Here is a 17632-nt window from a genome sequence, read left to right as displayed (position 1 = left end):
ATCAAAAGAAAAATCCTTATCGCATCCAACTGATCTGTAATGAACTTGTTGCAAATTTCCTATGAAAAGAAATCAACCCTTTGCAATGAACAACGGAGGTTGCCAGCCCTCCAGGTTTGCCCTGGAGTCTCTAGGAATTGAAGATTAATCTCCTGGGCTCTGCTGCGAGCAAAACCCGGGAGAAAAATCCAAGGTATTGAAATAAAATTGTTTTTTTTTTTCATTGAACACTTTTATTTATTAGATACAAGAAATATTGGAGTGGCCAAAAAATGCTGTTTGACTGAGCTAGGCAGTTAAAGGCAGGAAGTCATGTGATCAAACCTCCAGGAATACGTTCAACCAGAGTCGGCCACCCTATGATGGTGCCCAGGGGCCTAACTTCTTTGTGGGTCCTGAAAATGCAGGTTGGATGATGCAAAACACCACCCCCTTCTGACTATAGATAAATCACAGTATTTCGCTTGATGTGCAAAATCTGTTGTAAAGCAATAAAATTCAGTGGCACCTTCACAATTCTGTGCAGTACTTAAAACAATATGAGGGTAGATTTTGGCTCTGTGCGATTGTGTAAAATGGGCAATAGCGAGACAGCAACCTGATTTACATCTTTCCCAGTTTTTATTTCCATTGAAATGAGCTAAAGTAGCATTTCTATGCTTCTCCCAATACTGTGAAACAGACAGCTGAGAGAATATGTTTTTATTTGTTCATGGGATGTGGGCATCACTGGCTAGGCCAGCATTTATTGCCCATCCCTAATTGCCCTTAAGAAGGTGGTGGGTGAGCCGCCTACTTGAGCTGCTGCAGTCCGTGTGGTGTAGGTACACCCACAGTGCTGTTAGGAAGGGAGTTTTAGGATTTTAACCCAGAATGCACTTGGATAAACCAATTTCGAGTGACTTCCATGGAAGCAAGTCATCAACTCCTCCATCTAAATATGTTGAGATTTTATGATGTCTGATGTGTCACATTTACTTCCTCCGGATTATTACCTTTGATTCCATCCTTCAAGGATACCAACCCTACAACCTTCTCGTTAAAGCCTTAATGTCAACTTGAACAGGCAGTTTAACGGACGGACTGCATCTCTCACAGTGGCTATGGGGCTTAACCTAGAAAGAAAGACTTTTGTGATCTTGGGATGTTCCAAAGTGTTTTACAGCCAGTCAAGTACTTTTTGAAGTGTAATCACTGTTGTAATGTAGGAAATACAGCAGCCAATTTGCACACAGCAAGCTCCCTCAAACAGCAATGTGAAAATGACCAGATAATCTGCTATTGTCATGTTGATTGAGGGATAAATATTGGCCAGGACACCGGGGAGAACTCCCCTGCTCTTCTTGAAAATAGTGCCATGGGATCTTTTTACATCCATCTGAGAGGGCAGTCAGGGTCTCTGTTTAATCTCTCATCCGAAAGGGTGTACTTCTGAAAGTGCAGCACTCCCTCAATACTGCACTGGGAGAGTATCTGCCTAGATGTTGTGCTCAAGTAGAGACAGGAATGCTACCAACCGAGCTAAGCTGGCACACTTGCAAATCCAATTGGGAAATGCTGAGACTGGAAGTTGAGGGATGCAGATTTTCTATACTGTGAATTCTCAATCGCACTTGTCCCATCTAGGGAAGTGCATAATGGAGGTCGAGGGCAAACAAAGGCCAGATTGTTGGTGTAGTCTGCAGCAATGGCTGATCTGGTCTGCCCATTGTCAGCTGGGTAATGTCACATGAAACCTGAGAATTTATCACTGAATAATTGTAAGTGTGAATTCCTCTTTAAGAGACATTTTCAGAACACCTCAATCAACACATAGGAAAAAAGAGATTTCAGGACAAAAGCTGGAAAAAAAAAGTACTGATGAATTAACTCCATGCCTAAGACCCACCCCTCTCCTGTGCCCTGCCTAATTTTGGACTGAACAGAGAGACACCAGTAATTGTACAGATATCTCCTTTAACAGGATCATGGTACAGAGCAGCCATGATCTCACTGAATGGCAGGACAGGCCTCCTGTTCTTATGTTCCGTATTATGGGGCAGATCAGTAGTATTTACTCCCCTTTGATGAAAAGAGTGCAATATGTATAAATAAGTCAATGGACAGGTGGCTACAAACTGTTCTCTGTGTTTTAGGATATAACTTCAGTGCGTTGGTGACTATAGCAACCAAAACGTTTCTAAGATACGACAAGCTGAGGGAGCTGATATCGAGCGTTAGGAAGTATTATCCCAATGTCACCATTGTAATCGCAGATGACAGTGACAAACCACAAAAGATTGAAGGAGAATTCATTGAACAATACTTCATGCCATTTGGGAAGGTGTAGTATGGTTTCTCTTTTCTAAATGAGGAAAGAACCAAACATCGGTAGATGTGTGCATACAACATGTGGTAACAGAGGGAGATAGTGAGTAACTTGGGAAGCATTTGGTATCTGTTCTGTTCTTGAAGAAAAATGGAGAGTAATGGGTCTATATAGACTCTGCAGTGTGACACATTGAGGTAATAGCAACCTATAGCACAGAGAACACAAGCCATGGCTTTTGTGCTTGCCGTTCCCCATGGGTTGAGTTCCCTGATCTCTGTGTCCCTACAGAAGGGAGACACACACCAGAGGCTAAGTCCCATTGACCTACTGATGGTCAGTTCCAGAGTTGTGGGTGGTGATTCCCTCCCTGACATCTTGCGTTGAGAAATGATGCATGGGAGGGAGAAGGATCCTAGATGGGGCGGATTGTAAGAAAAAATGTAGGTGAGTAAAAATAGTTAAAGGAGGAAGCTGAATATTACCATGGGACAGGCAGGTGCATCTTTGGTAGCTGGAAACTCTGGCATGTGCCTACTTCTGGAGGGGAAGGGTTGTCCAGACCCCTTTGATCCCATCCATGGTCTTTTTGGTGACCTTGGTAAGAGGGGCTATCTGTCCAAGAAATTAAAAAAAAATACATCTCATCAGTTGTCCTGCCTTGACCCTACTGGTGGGTCCAACATCTGCTCTCGTAGGGCCCCAATCGAGCCTAAGAAGCAGAAACTCGCAGTGTAAGGAATCCTTTCCCCCGGCTCTGCATCCTTGTCTCATTTGATCATTTTCTTTGTGAGGAATGGGTGCTAGATCTGTCCCTCACAAGGAAGACGGGAAACTCCGGGAAGAAAAGAGACGAGGTACAACAGAGTTTCCACTGTTTTCCCGCTGGTGGGGATGGATGGGTGAAGGGATGGAGTGCCACAGTTCTTCTGCTGAATTACAATGTGATACCGGTAGAATCTTCATGAAATTTCAGGCCCAAATCCAATACCAACAGAATAGGAAGAACCTCCAAGCCCAAGGTTGGCAGTTATGAGAATATCCATCCATAAACCAACCTGTTAATTACATTGTTCTGGATCCTCCAGCATTCCAAATCCTAACCACTCGTTACATAAAAAGGTTTTTCCTCATGTTGCCTCTGATTCACTGACCAAAAACCATAAATCTGCATCCCCTGGTTGTTGGCCCTTCAGCCATTGGAAACCGTTTTCTTTTATTTCCTCTATCTAAACCTTTCATGATTTTGAACACCTCAATCAAATCTCCTCTTGGCCTTCTCTGCTCGACGGAGAACAACCCCAGTGTCTCCAGTCTATCCGCACAAATAAAATCCCTCTATTAAATCTTTTCCATATCCTAACCAAAGCCTTCACATCCTTCCTAAAGTGTAGTGCTGAGAATTAAACACAGTATTTCAGTTGGGGCTGAACTAGTGTTTTATGTAGGTTTAGCACAACTACCTGGCTTTTGTACTCTCTGCCTCTATTTATAAAGCTCAGGATCCCATATACTTTATTAACCTTGTAAATAGGGCCCGAGCCATTTGCTCACCGTGCAAGCTTGATGCTAAAATAGGGCAAATCAAAGACATCCTGCATGACAATGGCTACCTTGATCAGATCATTTCTCGCTGTATATCCCGCAAACTTATGAATGGGCCTAAGGCTGTCATTTTTGGACCTGAAAAGTGCCCAGTCTACCTCAGATTACCCTGGAAGGGTAATGTATCCCAAAAATTTGAGCAACAGGTGAAGCTAGCTGTTTCATGCTGCTACTATGCAGTAGCAACACGTGTGGTGTTCACCGCTAACAGGATGCTGCCATCAAGCCAAAAAGACATTCTGCCTATCGGGCAAATGAGTAATGTGATATATGAATTTCAATGCCAGTGTGATGCTAGGTATATAGGCCGTACATCCCAAAGACTGGCGGTTCGTATGCAACATGTCCCTTCCGCTGTTCACAAGGTACAAGCCGTACCCAACCAGTCCATGCTTGCAAAACTCAAAACACTGTGTCCAACATTAGATTTGATTCCGCGATTGGACAGCATTTTCTAAATAATCCTCAGTGTGCTAAGAATTACCCTGATAACCAATTTAAGATTGTCAGTAGGGCTCGCAGTGTGGCGTATTTGCACATATTGGAAGCTACATATGTTAATACACAGGGCCCTGTTCTTTGCAGACAGAAAGAACATGTACACACATTGCGCCTGTTTCAGCTAAACAAAATAAGTGACAGCCATTCGCTGGTTCATTCCTCAGGGCAATGCCTTGACCAATCAGAGTCAAGCCGCCTGGTTTAAATTTCAAACAAAGCTTGGCAGTTAACTGTCAGTCACCATAAACTGGTGCATTCTCCATGGCAATGCCTCTACCAATCAGTCCACTTGCCAACCAATCAGCACTCTCTTCTCATACAGTATAAATTTGTTGCTTTCCCTTGGTATTCTTGCGAATTGTTCTAATGAGTGCAAGACGAAAAGCTTTGACAATGTCTCCGCTTTCAGCAATACTGAAGTCTATCATTATCTTCCTCACTGCTTATTAAACTTCCAAGTTTCGTGAGATCTGCAGATTTCAAAATTGTGCACTGTACCCTCAAGTCCAAGCCACTAACGCATGTCAAAAATAGCAACAGTCCGAATACTGAACCTTGGGGAACATCACTTATACCTCCCTCCAGTCTGAAAAACAGCCGTTCACTGCAGCTCTTTGTTTTCTATCTCTTGGCCAATTGTGTATCCATGCGGCTGCCCTTTTTATCCAGTAGGCTTCAATTTTGTTAACAAGCCTATTATGTGGGTGGTCAATTAAATTTTAATTAAATTCCTGAGGCTAATTAAAAGCTAAATAGTCTTGTTGGCAGTTTCTCAAGATGCTGCTTGGTTCTGCTCTGGGGAGATGTAAGATTATTTCAAGGACAGAAACCCCATCAGCAAATGCTAAGCTCGTATAAACATTTTCTCTCTCAAGTGTTCATCACAGTCAGAGTCCCACTTTGTACAAAACAGTAGCAAATTAAAATAAAACGGCCTTTTCCAAGAAATCAAAATGAAGCAATCTTTTAAAGAAGAACTGAGCCTGTAATGTGATTTACTGCTTTACTGCCACAGAATCCCTCCAACTGTGGCCTCTAGTACGTCCCTGATTTTCATCGCTCCACCATCAGCGGCCATGCCTTCAGCTGCCCAGGCCCTAACCTCTGCAATTCCTCCCTAAACCTCTCTGCCTTTCTACCTCTCTCCTCCTTTAAGATACTCCTTAAAATCTAGTTCTTTAACCAAGCTTTTGGTCACCAGTCCTAATATCTACTTGTGTGCCTCACTGTCAGATTTTGCATGATGATCGCCCCTATGAGGTGCCTTGGGATGCTTTACGACACTAAACAGTGCCATGTAAATGCAAGTTGTTGTTGCAGTTAACACTTTGAGATCATTACGCGGTTATGTATGTGTCCTCATTTATTGGTCTTTCAGTTTAATCAATTTCTGGGCTCGAGGATTCTTTCTCCGTTTAGTATTAAATGTTGAGAACAAGTGAGAGAATGAAGCTGGAATTTTACGGCCCCCTCAACTAACGGGCTTGTGGCAAGGGGGTCATAAAATAGAGTGGGAGACAGTGGGGGGGAGCTGTTCCCTGATATCTTCCAGCTCCCACAGCAATTTTACGCAGGGCGGCAGCGGCGAGAAACGGCCCGCCTGCCCCAGGCCAATCAAGGCCCTTAAGTGTCCAATTAACTGCCACTTAAGGGCTTCCTCCCGCCACCGCTGGTATTTTACCTACGGTGGTAGGACGGCAAAGGTCCCAACAACACTGCCAGGTAAAACATGGCGGCCTTCTTGCGGGCTGGGAGGGGGGCCCCTCCTGATCGGGCACCCTGTGCCCCATGGAGGGCCGCCCCTGAAGCTCCAACTGCCTCACCGCACAATGCTCCCCCCCCACTTCCCAACCGACCCCTCTTGCCACCCCGGGGCCCAGACAATTGTCCCCGGCAAGACCCCAAAAGGTACCTTGGTCGCAGAGCCGTCCTTCCTCTTGCTGAAGTGGCTGAGTGTAGTCCCAGCAGTGGCCACCGCTCCCAGTGGTGCTGCTGGGACTAAGCTGCTGGCCTGCTGATTGGCTGGTGGCTCCATTAGGCGGGACTTCCCACCCAACATAAAATTTTGGCCTCATGAGTTTCTTATCTCCAGCAGATCTTACAGGACACGGAGACTGTGCTCATATTTGGCCCTGCCAGGAGAGTGACCTTACTCCTTGTGTATCATTTTCCACCCCAATCACCTTAATAATCTTCTACACTCTAGTTCCAACGGTAGCCACCAACCATCATAGCTGGGTTGTCAACATCAGGAGATTTCTGATCATCATGACTGAATCAGCCAGAACTAAATTGAAATTTAAGAGATAAATGTGCCAAAATAAGTTTTGCTTTTAGACCAATCTGACTAAGGATTGGCAAGCCTATCAAATTAACCAAACTGCCCCTGTACAAAATATGTCCCTCAGCTCCCACCAGGCAAGCTTTGTTACCAATTACAAAGCCATTCAAAATGAGTGAGGGGAAAAACGGAATTCAAAACTGTTACTGACATTTTCATGAAGGCGGATGTTCACAGAAGGAAAGCAGTGAACATCTTATTTCTATGCGGTATGAGTTTGTTGAGACCTAATAGATTTATGATTTCTTTAGGGTTGGTTTGCAGGGCGGAACTTGGCTATTTCCCAAGTCACAACGAAATATCTGCTCTGGGTCGATGATGATTTCATTTTTACTGCAAACACCAAGGTGGAAAAATTGGTGAATATTTTAGAGAAAACAACCCTGGATTTGGTAAGATGGCTGCACTGACAACAGTATTGAATAGCAAAGAAAGCTTGACGCTCAATGTTTTCATTGATAGTAAAATAACTTTGTATGGGATCATGTAACCCTATTCTGCTACCACTTGGTAGACTTCTGCTTTCAAAACAGCGCCAGTTACAAATCCACAATTCTGCACATGGTGAAGTTCCAATCTTAGTCTTGTCACTGGTGCCCCCCCCCCCCATTTCTTGCCCCATGTGCAAAACTTGACAGTGAGGTTATTTGACCATGGGAGGTGGTTGCTGCTAAACTCAATCCTGCCCTCACCTGGCATCCACACACACTGGACTGGATTTTTTTTGCGGCACCGGGAGTGGCGGTGGGCGCACAAAATGGTGGGCCGCGTGCCTCCGCGATCTTCAGGCCGGCTGCTCAGTATAATGTGCAGGGCAGTGGCTGTCCACCAACCCCCCCCCCAACCATCACGTGCTGGGGGAGGCCTCGGCGGCGTCGTGAACGGTGCCACCTGATGTGGGAGCAGGAGCTGGCGCCATTTGCAAAAGGCTGCCAGCCGTGCAGAATGTTGAATCGATAAATTCCTGGACCCTACCCCGCCCCCTCCCACCCCAGTCCCCTGTGCACAACATGCAGAGTTGACCCCTGATACCCCCTCCCCCAGACCAATCACGCAACGTGATTCACGAAACAAGGGTTCCGGAATCCCCACCACCACCAACAACATTGATGCAGAGTTGTGACCCCCTCCCTCCCTTCTGGACATTTAACTCAGTTTTGCAAAAAAACATGGAGGAGAGCAACACAGGTCTTACTGGCCTTCACTGGCTCCGAGGACTTCTGCCTCGGAGGTTCCAGCTTTTCTAGGACAGGAAACTGAAGGCGCCTAAGTGCCGCACGTCCACCTGAAGATCAGTAACTGCTGGTTGGATTGTGACAGGACACATGGTAATGTATGCAGATATTCTAGGTGGGTCCCATTGCAGAGCGGCGGAGGGGCCAGCCCGGAGCTTCCCCGCCACAGGGAAGATCAGGCCTGGCGTTCCCAGTGTCGGGCTCCGTGGCAGGCCGCTCCGATCTTCCAGGTCCCTCCGCCACGGAACTGGACGCTGGATGGCAGGAGTCAGTGGGTCGCTGAGGATTGTAAATGTGAGTTCATCGCTGCCCTCTGTAGCCTGGCACCACTAAGGCCAAAATATAATATATACTCCACTGCCAAATATATTCTGCTGCCCCAGCTGAGGTCACTTAGCTCAGAACAGATCAGGGAGTCAATATGAAACCTTCCTAATCTGCATGGTTTAGTACCACACAGGGGCGTACACTCAACCAATGCACCATCAGAGAAAACTGTCAGGTTACAGATATCTATTGTTACATCTTGTGGAATGGGTGCAGTCATCCAGTGGATGGGGTTAAAATACCAATTTGACAAGCTAGGCAGAATCCTATCACAAGAATACAATAAAGTTCTGTGTAGCACTGCTTTGATCTGCCACCTTGGGTCACTTTATATTTTAATATATTATTAAAGCTTATTTGGAATATCATCACCTTACCTACATTTTCCTCATTGAATCCAGTATTGGAAGCCAAAAGCTAGCATACATGACAACCATTTGCCTTTTACACAGCGTTCCCAACTCTCTGTCTGCTTGCTCGTGTTCTCATGCTTCCCAACTCTCCGGAGATCACCATGGCTTGGTTCCAATGTGTATGAGTGGCCACGTCACATGGTCCTCACACTTAACAGGGACAGTTTAAAGTCACGGCCCAAGCTTTCTGGACCATTTCAAAGCTCTGGGCTGCAATTAAACAGCTTCCTTTCTGCTGGATACTGAGGGATCAATTCAGTGAGCTCCCAGTGTGGAGATAGAAGTGAAGGTTGAAACAATCAGTGGTAGGAATACAGCACTCGGCTGATTTTCCAACCTGCAGTCCCTTTTGAATGTGGCTCTCCACTAGAAGCACAAGATCACTAGATTCACCCTTGAGTATCTCTGAAGAAAGCCAGCTTCCCTTCTACCTCTCTCCAGGTGCTGTGGTCCTCAGAGGTTAACCTCCCACTCTTTTCTCGATCCCGTTGGTGCTTCTGGCCCTCCTGCCCCCACCCCAGCAGGTCTCCAGCTGCCCACTCCCTTTTCTTTACCCCTATAAAACGTCTCCTATCAGTAACACCCTTGCTGGCCATGATCTGGCTCGCCAATAATGTCTCCTTTCCTCTCTTCAAAGCCACCCTGCTAGGCTACACTTTCCACCATGTCCCCTGCCCACACTACCATAGGTGCAGTGTGGCGCCCACCCAGATCTTGTCTTCCTCTGTCCCCATACTCATCCACATTTGAACGCCTCACTCTCAACTGTCCTTCCCAGCTCACCTTCAAAATCATTACAAAAATATCTTCCCTTCTGCCCTCACTCAATCTTTGCTTCGTGACTTCTCGTCCTTGACACTTTAACCTATATCTGAGCTCACACTACCACATCTCCCTCCTCCAATTTTTCAGTCCTCCTTGCTTCTCCAGCCTCCATATAAACACCCTTACTCAGTTACACAGCCACCTTCCACTCTCTCTATGAAAGAAGATTGTATTACCTTGAAGGTCTCATTCACCAAAAAGGCTGTTTCTCACATCCTCACCAATTAGAAGTGAAAACATAGGAATAGGACATTCAGCTTAACCAGTCCGTATGGTGTTTATGTTCCACACAAGCAGTAGTCCTAATCCCCTGTACCCACCCTTTTCCCATTCCCATTTCCTTCAACAAGCTAGCTAACCTACTCTTAAATGTTGACATGGTTTCTGCTTCAATCACTGACTCAGGTTGTGAATTCACAGCCTGCAATCCTGTTTAAAAATGTTTCTTCTGCTCTCTGTCCTGGTTGGCGTCCTTCTATCTATGAAAGATGATGGACGTGCAGCAAACAATCCATTTGGGTGGGGTGTCTTCTCTTGGTGCACCTTTGCTGATGGCTGTGAAGGCCAATCCTTGAGAGGCAGGTTCTGCCACAAGTGCTGCAAATGAAGCTGCCAAGTGACGCTGTGAGTTGTTGTTTTTGACGTTGGCGCCTGTTGCCAAGCTGCTGTAGCAACTGGTCATCGTGGTAGTGCACACCAGTCCACAGGATTTTTTTTTTATTCATTCATGGGATGTGGGCGTCGCTGGCTAGGGCAGCATTTATTGCCCATCCCTAATTGCCCTTGAGAAGATTTTATAGTGATACCATTACATCTTGCCTTTTACATTTTATATTATTTGCCATTAAATGTGGATGTGTCGCCATTTCCCTCTTTCACCAGCTAGTGACTCCCAGGTGCGATAATCAACATTTAGGGCCTTCATATCATGCTTGCAAGCATCCTTGAAGCAGAACTTTGGGCTCCCCGCTGGTCGTCTGGCCCCGGCTACCTCACAAGAACACACTAGAATTAGGAGCAGGAGTGGTAGAGGCAGGAACCCTCAATACTTAAGAAGTATTTAGATGAGCACTTGAAACGCCATAGCATACAAGGCTACGGGCCATGTGCTGGAAAATGGGACTAGAATAGTTAGGTGCTTGATGGCCGGCACAGACACGATGGGCTGAAGGGCCTTTTTCTGTGCTGTATAACTCTGACTGACTCTGTGACTAGACCATATGGCCCATCGAGCCTTATTCAATACAATCATGGCTGATCTTGGGCTTCAATTCCACTTTCTTGCCCACTCCCCATATCCCTTGATTCCCTGCAAGACCAAAAATCCATCTATCCCACCCTTAAATATATTCAATGATGGAGCATCCACAACCCACTGGGGTAGAGAATTCCAAAGATTCACAACCTTTTGAGTGTAATAATTTATCCTCATCTCAGTCCTGAATAATTGGCCCCTTATCCTGAGACTGTGTCCCCATGTTCTAGATTCCCTGACCAGTGGGAACAATCTCTCAGCTTCTACCCTATCAAGCCCTTTCAGAATCTTGTATGTCTCAATTAGATCGCCTCTCATTCTTCTGAACTCCAGAGAATATAGGCCCAATTTACTCAGCCTCTCATCATAGGACAACCCCCTCACCCCAGGGACCAATTTAGTAAAATTCACTGCACCGCCTCCAGTGCAAGTATATCCTTTCTTAAATGTGGAAACCAAAACTGCACACAGTATTCCAGGTGCTGTCTCACCAAAGCCCTGTACAATTTTAGTAAGACTTCTTTATTCCTGTACTCCAATCCCCTTGTAATAAAGGCCAAAATGCCATTTGCCTTCCAAACAGCCTGCTACACCTGCATGTTAACTTTGTGTGTTTCTTGTACGAGCACCCCTAAGTCTCTTTGAACATCAACACTTACCAGTTTCACACCTTTTTAAAAAAAAAATTCTACTTTTCTATTTTTACGACCAAAGTGAACAACTTCACACTTCCCCACATTATACTCCATCTGCCATCTTGTTGCCCCCTCATTTAACCTGTCTGTCTCTTTGCAGCCTCTGTGCATCCTCCCCGCAGCTTACCTTTCCACCGAGCTTTGTATCATCAGCAAACTTAAATACATTACTCTCTGTCTCTTCATCTAAGTTATTAATATTGATTGTAAAAATAGCTGAGGTCCCAGCACTGATCCTTGCTGCACCTCATTATTCATTGCCTGCCAACTTGAAAGTGCCCCACTTATGCACGCTAATATATTACCCCCAACACCATGAGCCCTTATTTTGCCTATTCATCTTTTATGTGGCACCTTATCGAATGCCTTTTGAAAATCCAAGTATACTACATTTACTGGTCTCCCTTTATCTACCCTACTTGTTACATCCTCAAAAAATAAATTTGTCAAACAGGATTTCCCTTTTAGTAAAACCATGTTGACTTGTTCTAATCATACTATGCTTTTCCAAGTGCAATGTTGAGACTTCTTGAATAATAGTTTCCAGCATCTTCCCAACGACTGATCGGCTAACTGGCCTGTAGTTCCCCTTTTTCTCTCTACCTCCTTTCTTGAAAAGCAGTGTAACATTTGCCAACTTCCAATCTGATGGGACCATTCCTGAATCTAAGGAATTATGGAAAATCATAGCCAGTGCATCCACTATCTCTGCAGCTATCTCTTTTAGAACCCTAGGATGGAGGCCATCAGGTCCCAGGGAGTTGTCAGATTTTAGTCCCTTAAGTTTCTCCAATACTTTTTCTCGGCTGTTATCAATATACTTAATTTCTTCACTCTTTTTTTTTTTAGACCCTAGGTTACTGCCTATTTCTGGTATGGAACTTGTGTCTTCTACTGTGAAGACAGACACAAAATATTTTTTCAATGCCTCTGCCATTTCCTCATTCCCCATGATGATTTCTCCTGTCTCTGCCTCTAAGGACCAACGTCTACTTTAGCTACTCTCTTCCTTTTTACGTACTTGTAAAAGCTCTTAAAATCTGTTTTTATATTGCTGGCTAGTTTACTCTCATTCTGTTTTTTCTCTTTTTATCAACTTTATGGTGGCCCTTTGCTGGTTTCTAAAACACTCCCAATCCTCAGACTTGCTACTAATTTTTGTAACATTGTAAGTCTCTTCTTTTAGTCTAATACTATCCTAATACTATGTCAGCCAAGAGCGACGTCTCAATTCATTCCATCTTCGCTGCCTCCGGAGAATACTTGGCATCAGGTGGCAGGACCGTATCTCCAACACAGAAGTCCTCGAGGCGGCCAACATCCCCAGCTTATACACGCTACTGAGTCAGCAGCACTTGAGATGGCTTGGCCATGTGAGCCGCATGGAAGATGGCAGGATCCCCAAAGACACATTGTACAGCGAGCTCACCACTGGTATCAGACCCACCGGCCGTCCATGTCTCCACTTTAAAGACGTCTGCAAACGCGACATGAAATCCTGTGACATTGATCACAAGTCATGGGAGTCAGTTGCCAGCGTTCGCCAGAGCTGGCGGGCAGTCATAAAGGCGGGGCTAAAGTGTGGCGAGTCGAAGAGACTTAGCAGTTGGCAGGAGAAAAGACAAAAGCGCAAGGAGAGAGCCAACTGTGTAACAGCCCCGACAAACAAATTTTTCTGCAGCACCTGTGGAAGAGCCTGTCACTCTAGAATTGGCCTTTGTAGCCACTCCAGGCGCTGCTTCACAAACCACTGACCACCTCCAGGCGCTTACCCATTGTCTCTCGAGATAAGGAGGCCAAAGAATCCTTAACATACAGAAAGTCCTTGGGTGCATGTTCCCTTCACCATATCTGTCACCTTCTCAAAGAATCTATCAGGATTGGCGAACACCATCCATTCTGCTAAAACTCTTATTTGTATATTTACTGCTTGTATTTCTAAAAGTTGCTATCAGATTGTTTGTTTTTATTTTCCCTGCTCCCCACTTCTTGGATTAAAGGACAAGAGACTGCAAAATGTTGGTATTCTGAGAGATTTGGGTGTCCTTGTACATGAATCACTGCATGTTAACATGCAGGTACAGCAAACAATTAGGAAGGTAAAAGGACAAAGAGATTGGAGTATGTGTGAAGAGGTCTTGCTGCAATTGTATAGGGGTTTGGTGAGACACCACCTGGAGTACTGTGCACAGTTTTGGTTTCCTTATCTAAGAGAGGATATACTTGCCTGAGAGAGTGTGCAACAAAGGTTCATCAGACTAATTGCTGGGATGAGAGAGGTTGTCCCATGAAGAGAGATAGAGTAGATTGGATCTATACTCTCTGGAGTTTAGAATGAGAGGTGATCTCACTAAAATATATAACATTCTTAGAAGTCTGGACAGGGTAGATGCTGGGAGGATGGTCCCCTGCATGGAAAGTCTAGAACCAGGGTTCACGGTCTCAGAATAAGGGGTCAGCCATCTACGACTAAGAGGGGGAGCAATTTCTTCACTCAGATGGTTGAGAATCTTTGGAATTTTCTATCCCAGAGGCCTGTGGATGCTTATTCTTGAATATATTCAAGACTGAGATTGATAGATTTTTGGACTCTAAGGGAATCATGGGATAGGGCAGGAAAGTGGAGTTGATGTGGAAGATCAGCCATGATCTTATTGCCTGGCAGAGCAGGTTTGAAGGGCCGTATGGCCTATTCGTGCTCTTATTTCTTATGGTCATATATGCATATGACTCATCACTTCCCTATTTAACCATTTTGACAGGAAATTAGTTCCCTTCCTGTTCAGATATAGCCCATCCTTGGGAGTAGTTCCCATCTTCCCAGAACTGATGGTAATGGCCAATAAAATGAATACCTTTTGTTAAATGTATATTAATTGTTTAATTGTATGCAGTTGGTGGACATTAACTGGGGATTCACCTGAGCCCCTAATAAATAGACACACAGACTAAAACTATGGTTGTTGGGTTAGGAGGTGTATGCTTGTAATGTGTAACTCTGTAAATAAATATAGAAGTGTGTAAAGATTGACTCCAGTACTATCCTTCACCAGCTGGCTTTCTGGAATAGAACATGGTAGCAGAGGTTGGTTGCCTAAAGGTGGAAGCTGGGGGGGAAAATGTTAGAAAATTACAATCCCAGTAATAATTGTGAAAAACAGCAGGAAGCAAATATAAATTGTTGGGTATGATTACCCTCTAACCATATGACCAGTGGAAGAATAAAGTGGATATGTGTACGTGGGTAATGTCCTTACCAAAGAGGAAACAAGGTAGGGCCTTGGAATTGTTGCTTCCTACAAGAAGTAAAATCGGAAGTAAAGTATTTTGTGAGATGGATGCATATCAGTTGGATAGTGATGAAAGTGTGGATCTTCTATTAGAGTTCCTGGATGAAATTTATAAGAAGGAATATCTGTTCAATACTCATGAGGGGTGGTCAGACTTTGATAGAGTTCGGATGTTCCATGGTGGAATATATCATGGCCTTTAACAGTTTGTACAAAGGATTGCTGAAATTCAGTTTGGGGATACCTGGATCAGTACTAGTGTTTAAATGGCTGGATTGTGCTAAGGTGTCTCCTATGAACAGGCTATTCTTTCTAACTGGTGTTCAGTTCTTGGCGAGGGAGAAGCTGTTGGATTAGATGTCTGCTGCCTTGAAAGAAATTCCTGGGGAAATAGTTATTTGATACAGGACACAGGTAGTTAAAAGATGAAAGCACCTTTTAGCAGACCTGGTTATTACAGCAGAAGATAGAATTGGAACAGCAATAATAGGCAAATTAATCCCAGGAATGCCCAAGGAATAGCTGCTTTGGGTTTGACTCAAAGTTTCATTATGCAGTGAACTGCCCAAAGCAAAGAGGCAGGGTCCTGAAAATGACACATGACAAAGATAATTCTGAGGAAGAGGATGAAGATAATGCTGAATCCGAACAAATTATACTGGTCACAGGGAGTTTTAACCCTGTGATGAACGTGTTAGTCGTGGACTCATTTAACTACGCATTGCTAGATAGTTCTTGCACTTTGTCAGTGTGTGGAATAGATTAGTTAAAATGTTACCTTGATTCATGAAGTAGTGAGGATCGATGCAAGGTTAAGGAATATAAAATCATAACTTGCTTTAGGTTTGATGATAACACATTGAAGTCACTAAAGAGAGTTGTAATTCCATGTAAAATAGCTGGAGTAAGTCATTTTATAAGTCCTGATGTTGTATCTAGTGCGAAACCTATGCTGTTGAATAAACATTGTATGAAAAAGACACAAATGAAACTTGACATGGAACATAAGGCAATTATTTTTGGAAAGTTAGTGGATCTGCAGTTTACGGAGTCAGGACATTATTGTATCCCCTCAACAAAACTTGATGTTTCTCATCAGAATGTGAGACAAGTATTAATGGCATCAGGTGATAAGAATCAGAGAGAAAAAAAACCTTAGTTATATGGACAATTTGCTCACCCTACTTGTCAAAGGTTAAAAATCTTGCTGAAAGATGCAGGTGTGATTGATGAAGAGTATACTGGACTAATAGAAGAGATTAGTGAGAAGTGTGAAATCTGTAAAAAGCATCGTAAGCCATTCATTTGCATGTGACTTTAATGAGATAGGTGTGGGCCAAAGTCAGAAATATTTTCATTCTACATTTCATAGAACCTGCTGACCAGATTTAGTCTTTCCATAATAATACTTAGTAAGGTCAAAAGGATTATTGTAGACCGATCATGGAGAAATGGATTGGGACTGGACTTGGGTTGCCAGTGAAATTCCAGACTGATACTGGAGGGCAATTTGCTAATGCTGAGTTCAGAGACGTGTCCTTTCAGCAATGGACTCTGTGAAAAGAATCCTGCAGTGATCAATGAAATGCTGCATAAAATTTTCGTTGATCAACCAGACTGCAAGTTAACAACTGCCCTGGCATGGGTCATTCATACAAAGAATTCACTCCAAATGGTTGGAGGGTATAATCACTATCAATTGATCTATGGGCGAAATCCCAAATTGCCTTCTGTGCTATGTGATAGTCCCCCTGCTCCAGAAGGTACTGCAATTAGTTCAATTTTTTTTTCTGCACATTTGAATGCTTTACATGCAGGGAGATGGGCTTTTATCAAGGCTGAGATCTGGGAGAAAATTCAGAGAGCTCTGAGGCATCATATAAGACCATCTGAGACAGAGTTTAATTCAGGAAATTTGGTGTATTGAGAACAAGATATAGGGAATGGAAAGGCCGTAAGGTAGTAGATCGTGATGTGAAGGCAGTACTATTCAAGCATGGCAATCAAACTGTTGAGCTTCATTCCTTCAGGATTAATTGGAATTACTTATATCAGACTCTGAGCATCTGATATAAGTAAACAAGGCACCTTGTACCTTAAGTGCTCATGTGTTTTGTGGTGAAGGTCCTAAGGAACCAAATATGGTATCTCCAGGGCTGGATAGTGGTAATGTGAGTGATCATAACACACAGGACGGAGCTATCACATCCAAAGACCAATTGCCCAGTGTGGGTACTCGGGTGACATATATTCCAGAGGTTCTAGTGAATGGAGGGATGCGACAATTTATGAGACATGTAGGAAAAGCTACTGGCAAGTTTAAATATTGGTTGAATGTTCAGGATGATGGCCAAGAAGCGAGATCCATGGACTGGCAGAATGGGGCGAAAGAGTGTAGAGTGAGAAAGTGCAGTGCAAGTACTGATAGTGAGTCTGGAAGACACACTGTTTTCTGACACAAAAAGAAAGTGGGGCGGCACAGTGGCGCAGTGGTTAGCACTGCAGCCTCACAGCTCCAGGGACCCGGGTTCGATTCTGGGTACTGCCTGTGTGGAGTTTGCAAGTTCTCCCTGTGTCTGCGTGGGTTTTCTCCGGGTGCTCCGGTTTCCTCCCACAAGCCAAAAGACTTGCAGGTTGATAGGTAAATTGGCCATTATAAATTGTCACTAGTATAGGTAGGTGGTAGGGAAATATAGGGACAGGTGGGGATGTTTGGTAGGAATATGGGATTAGTGTAGGATTAGTATAAATGGGTGGTTGATGGTCGGCACAGACTCGGTGGGCCGAAGGGCCTGTTTCAGTGCTGTATCTCTAATCTAATAATCTAATCACATAAC

At 44.2% G+C, this 17632-nt stretch overlaps 1 protein-coding gene across 4 annotated transcripts in view; it reads left to right on the top strand.

Moving 5' to 3' along the window:
- The window catches only part of b4galnt1b (beta-1,4-N-acetyl-galactosaminyl transferase 1b), a 99928-nt gene that overhangs the window by 75470 nt on the left and 6826 nt on the right, over positions 1-17632 (top strand). For all 4 annotated transcript variants that reach the window (XM_068024703.1, XM_068024704.1, XM_068024700.1 and 1 more), the window contains 2 exons: positions 2136-2323; positions 7007-7147. In XM_068024703.1, coding sequence (XP_067880804.1) covers positions 2136-2323; positions 7007-7147 — 329 coding nt within the window. The remainder of the gene's footprint in view (positions 1-2135; positions 2324-7006; positions 7148-17632) is intronic.

Source organism: Heterodontus francisci, chromosome X (assembly GCF_036365525.1).
Source record: "Heterodontus francisci isolate sHetFra1 chromosome X, sHetFra1.hap1, whole genome shotgun sequence".
Classification (NCBI taxonomy): domain Eukaryota; kingdom Metazoa; phylum Chordata; class Chondrichthyes; order Heterodontiformes; family Heterodontidae; genus Heterodontus; species Heterodontus francisci.
Note: the sequence above shows the minus strand (reverse complement) of the source record. Positions and strands in the feature narration are given on the sequence as shown.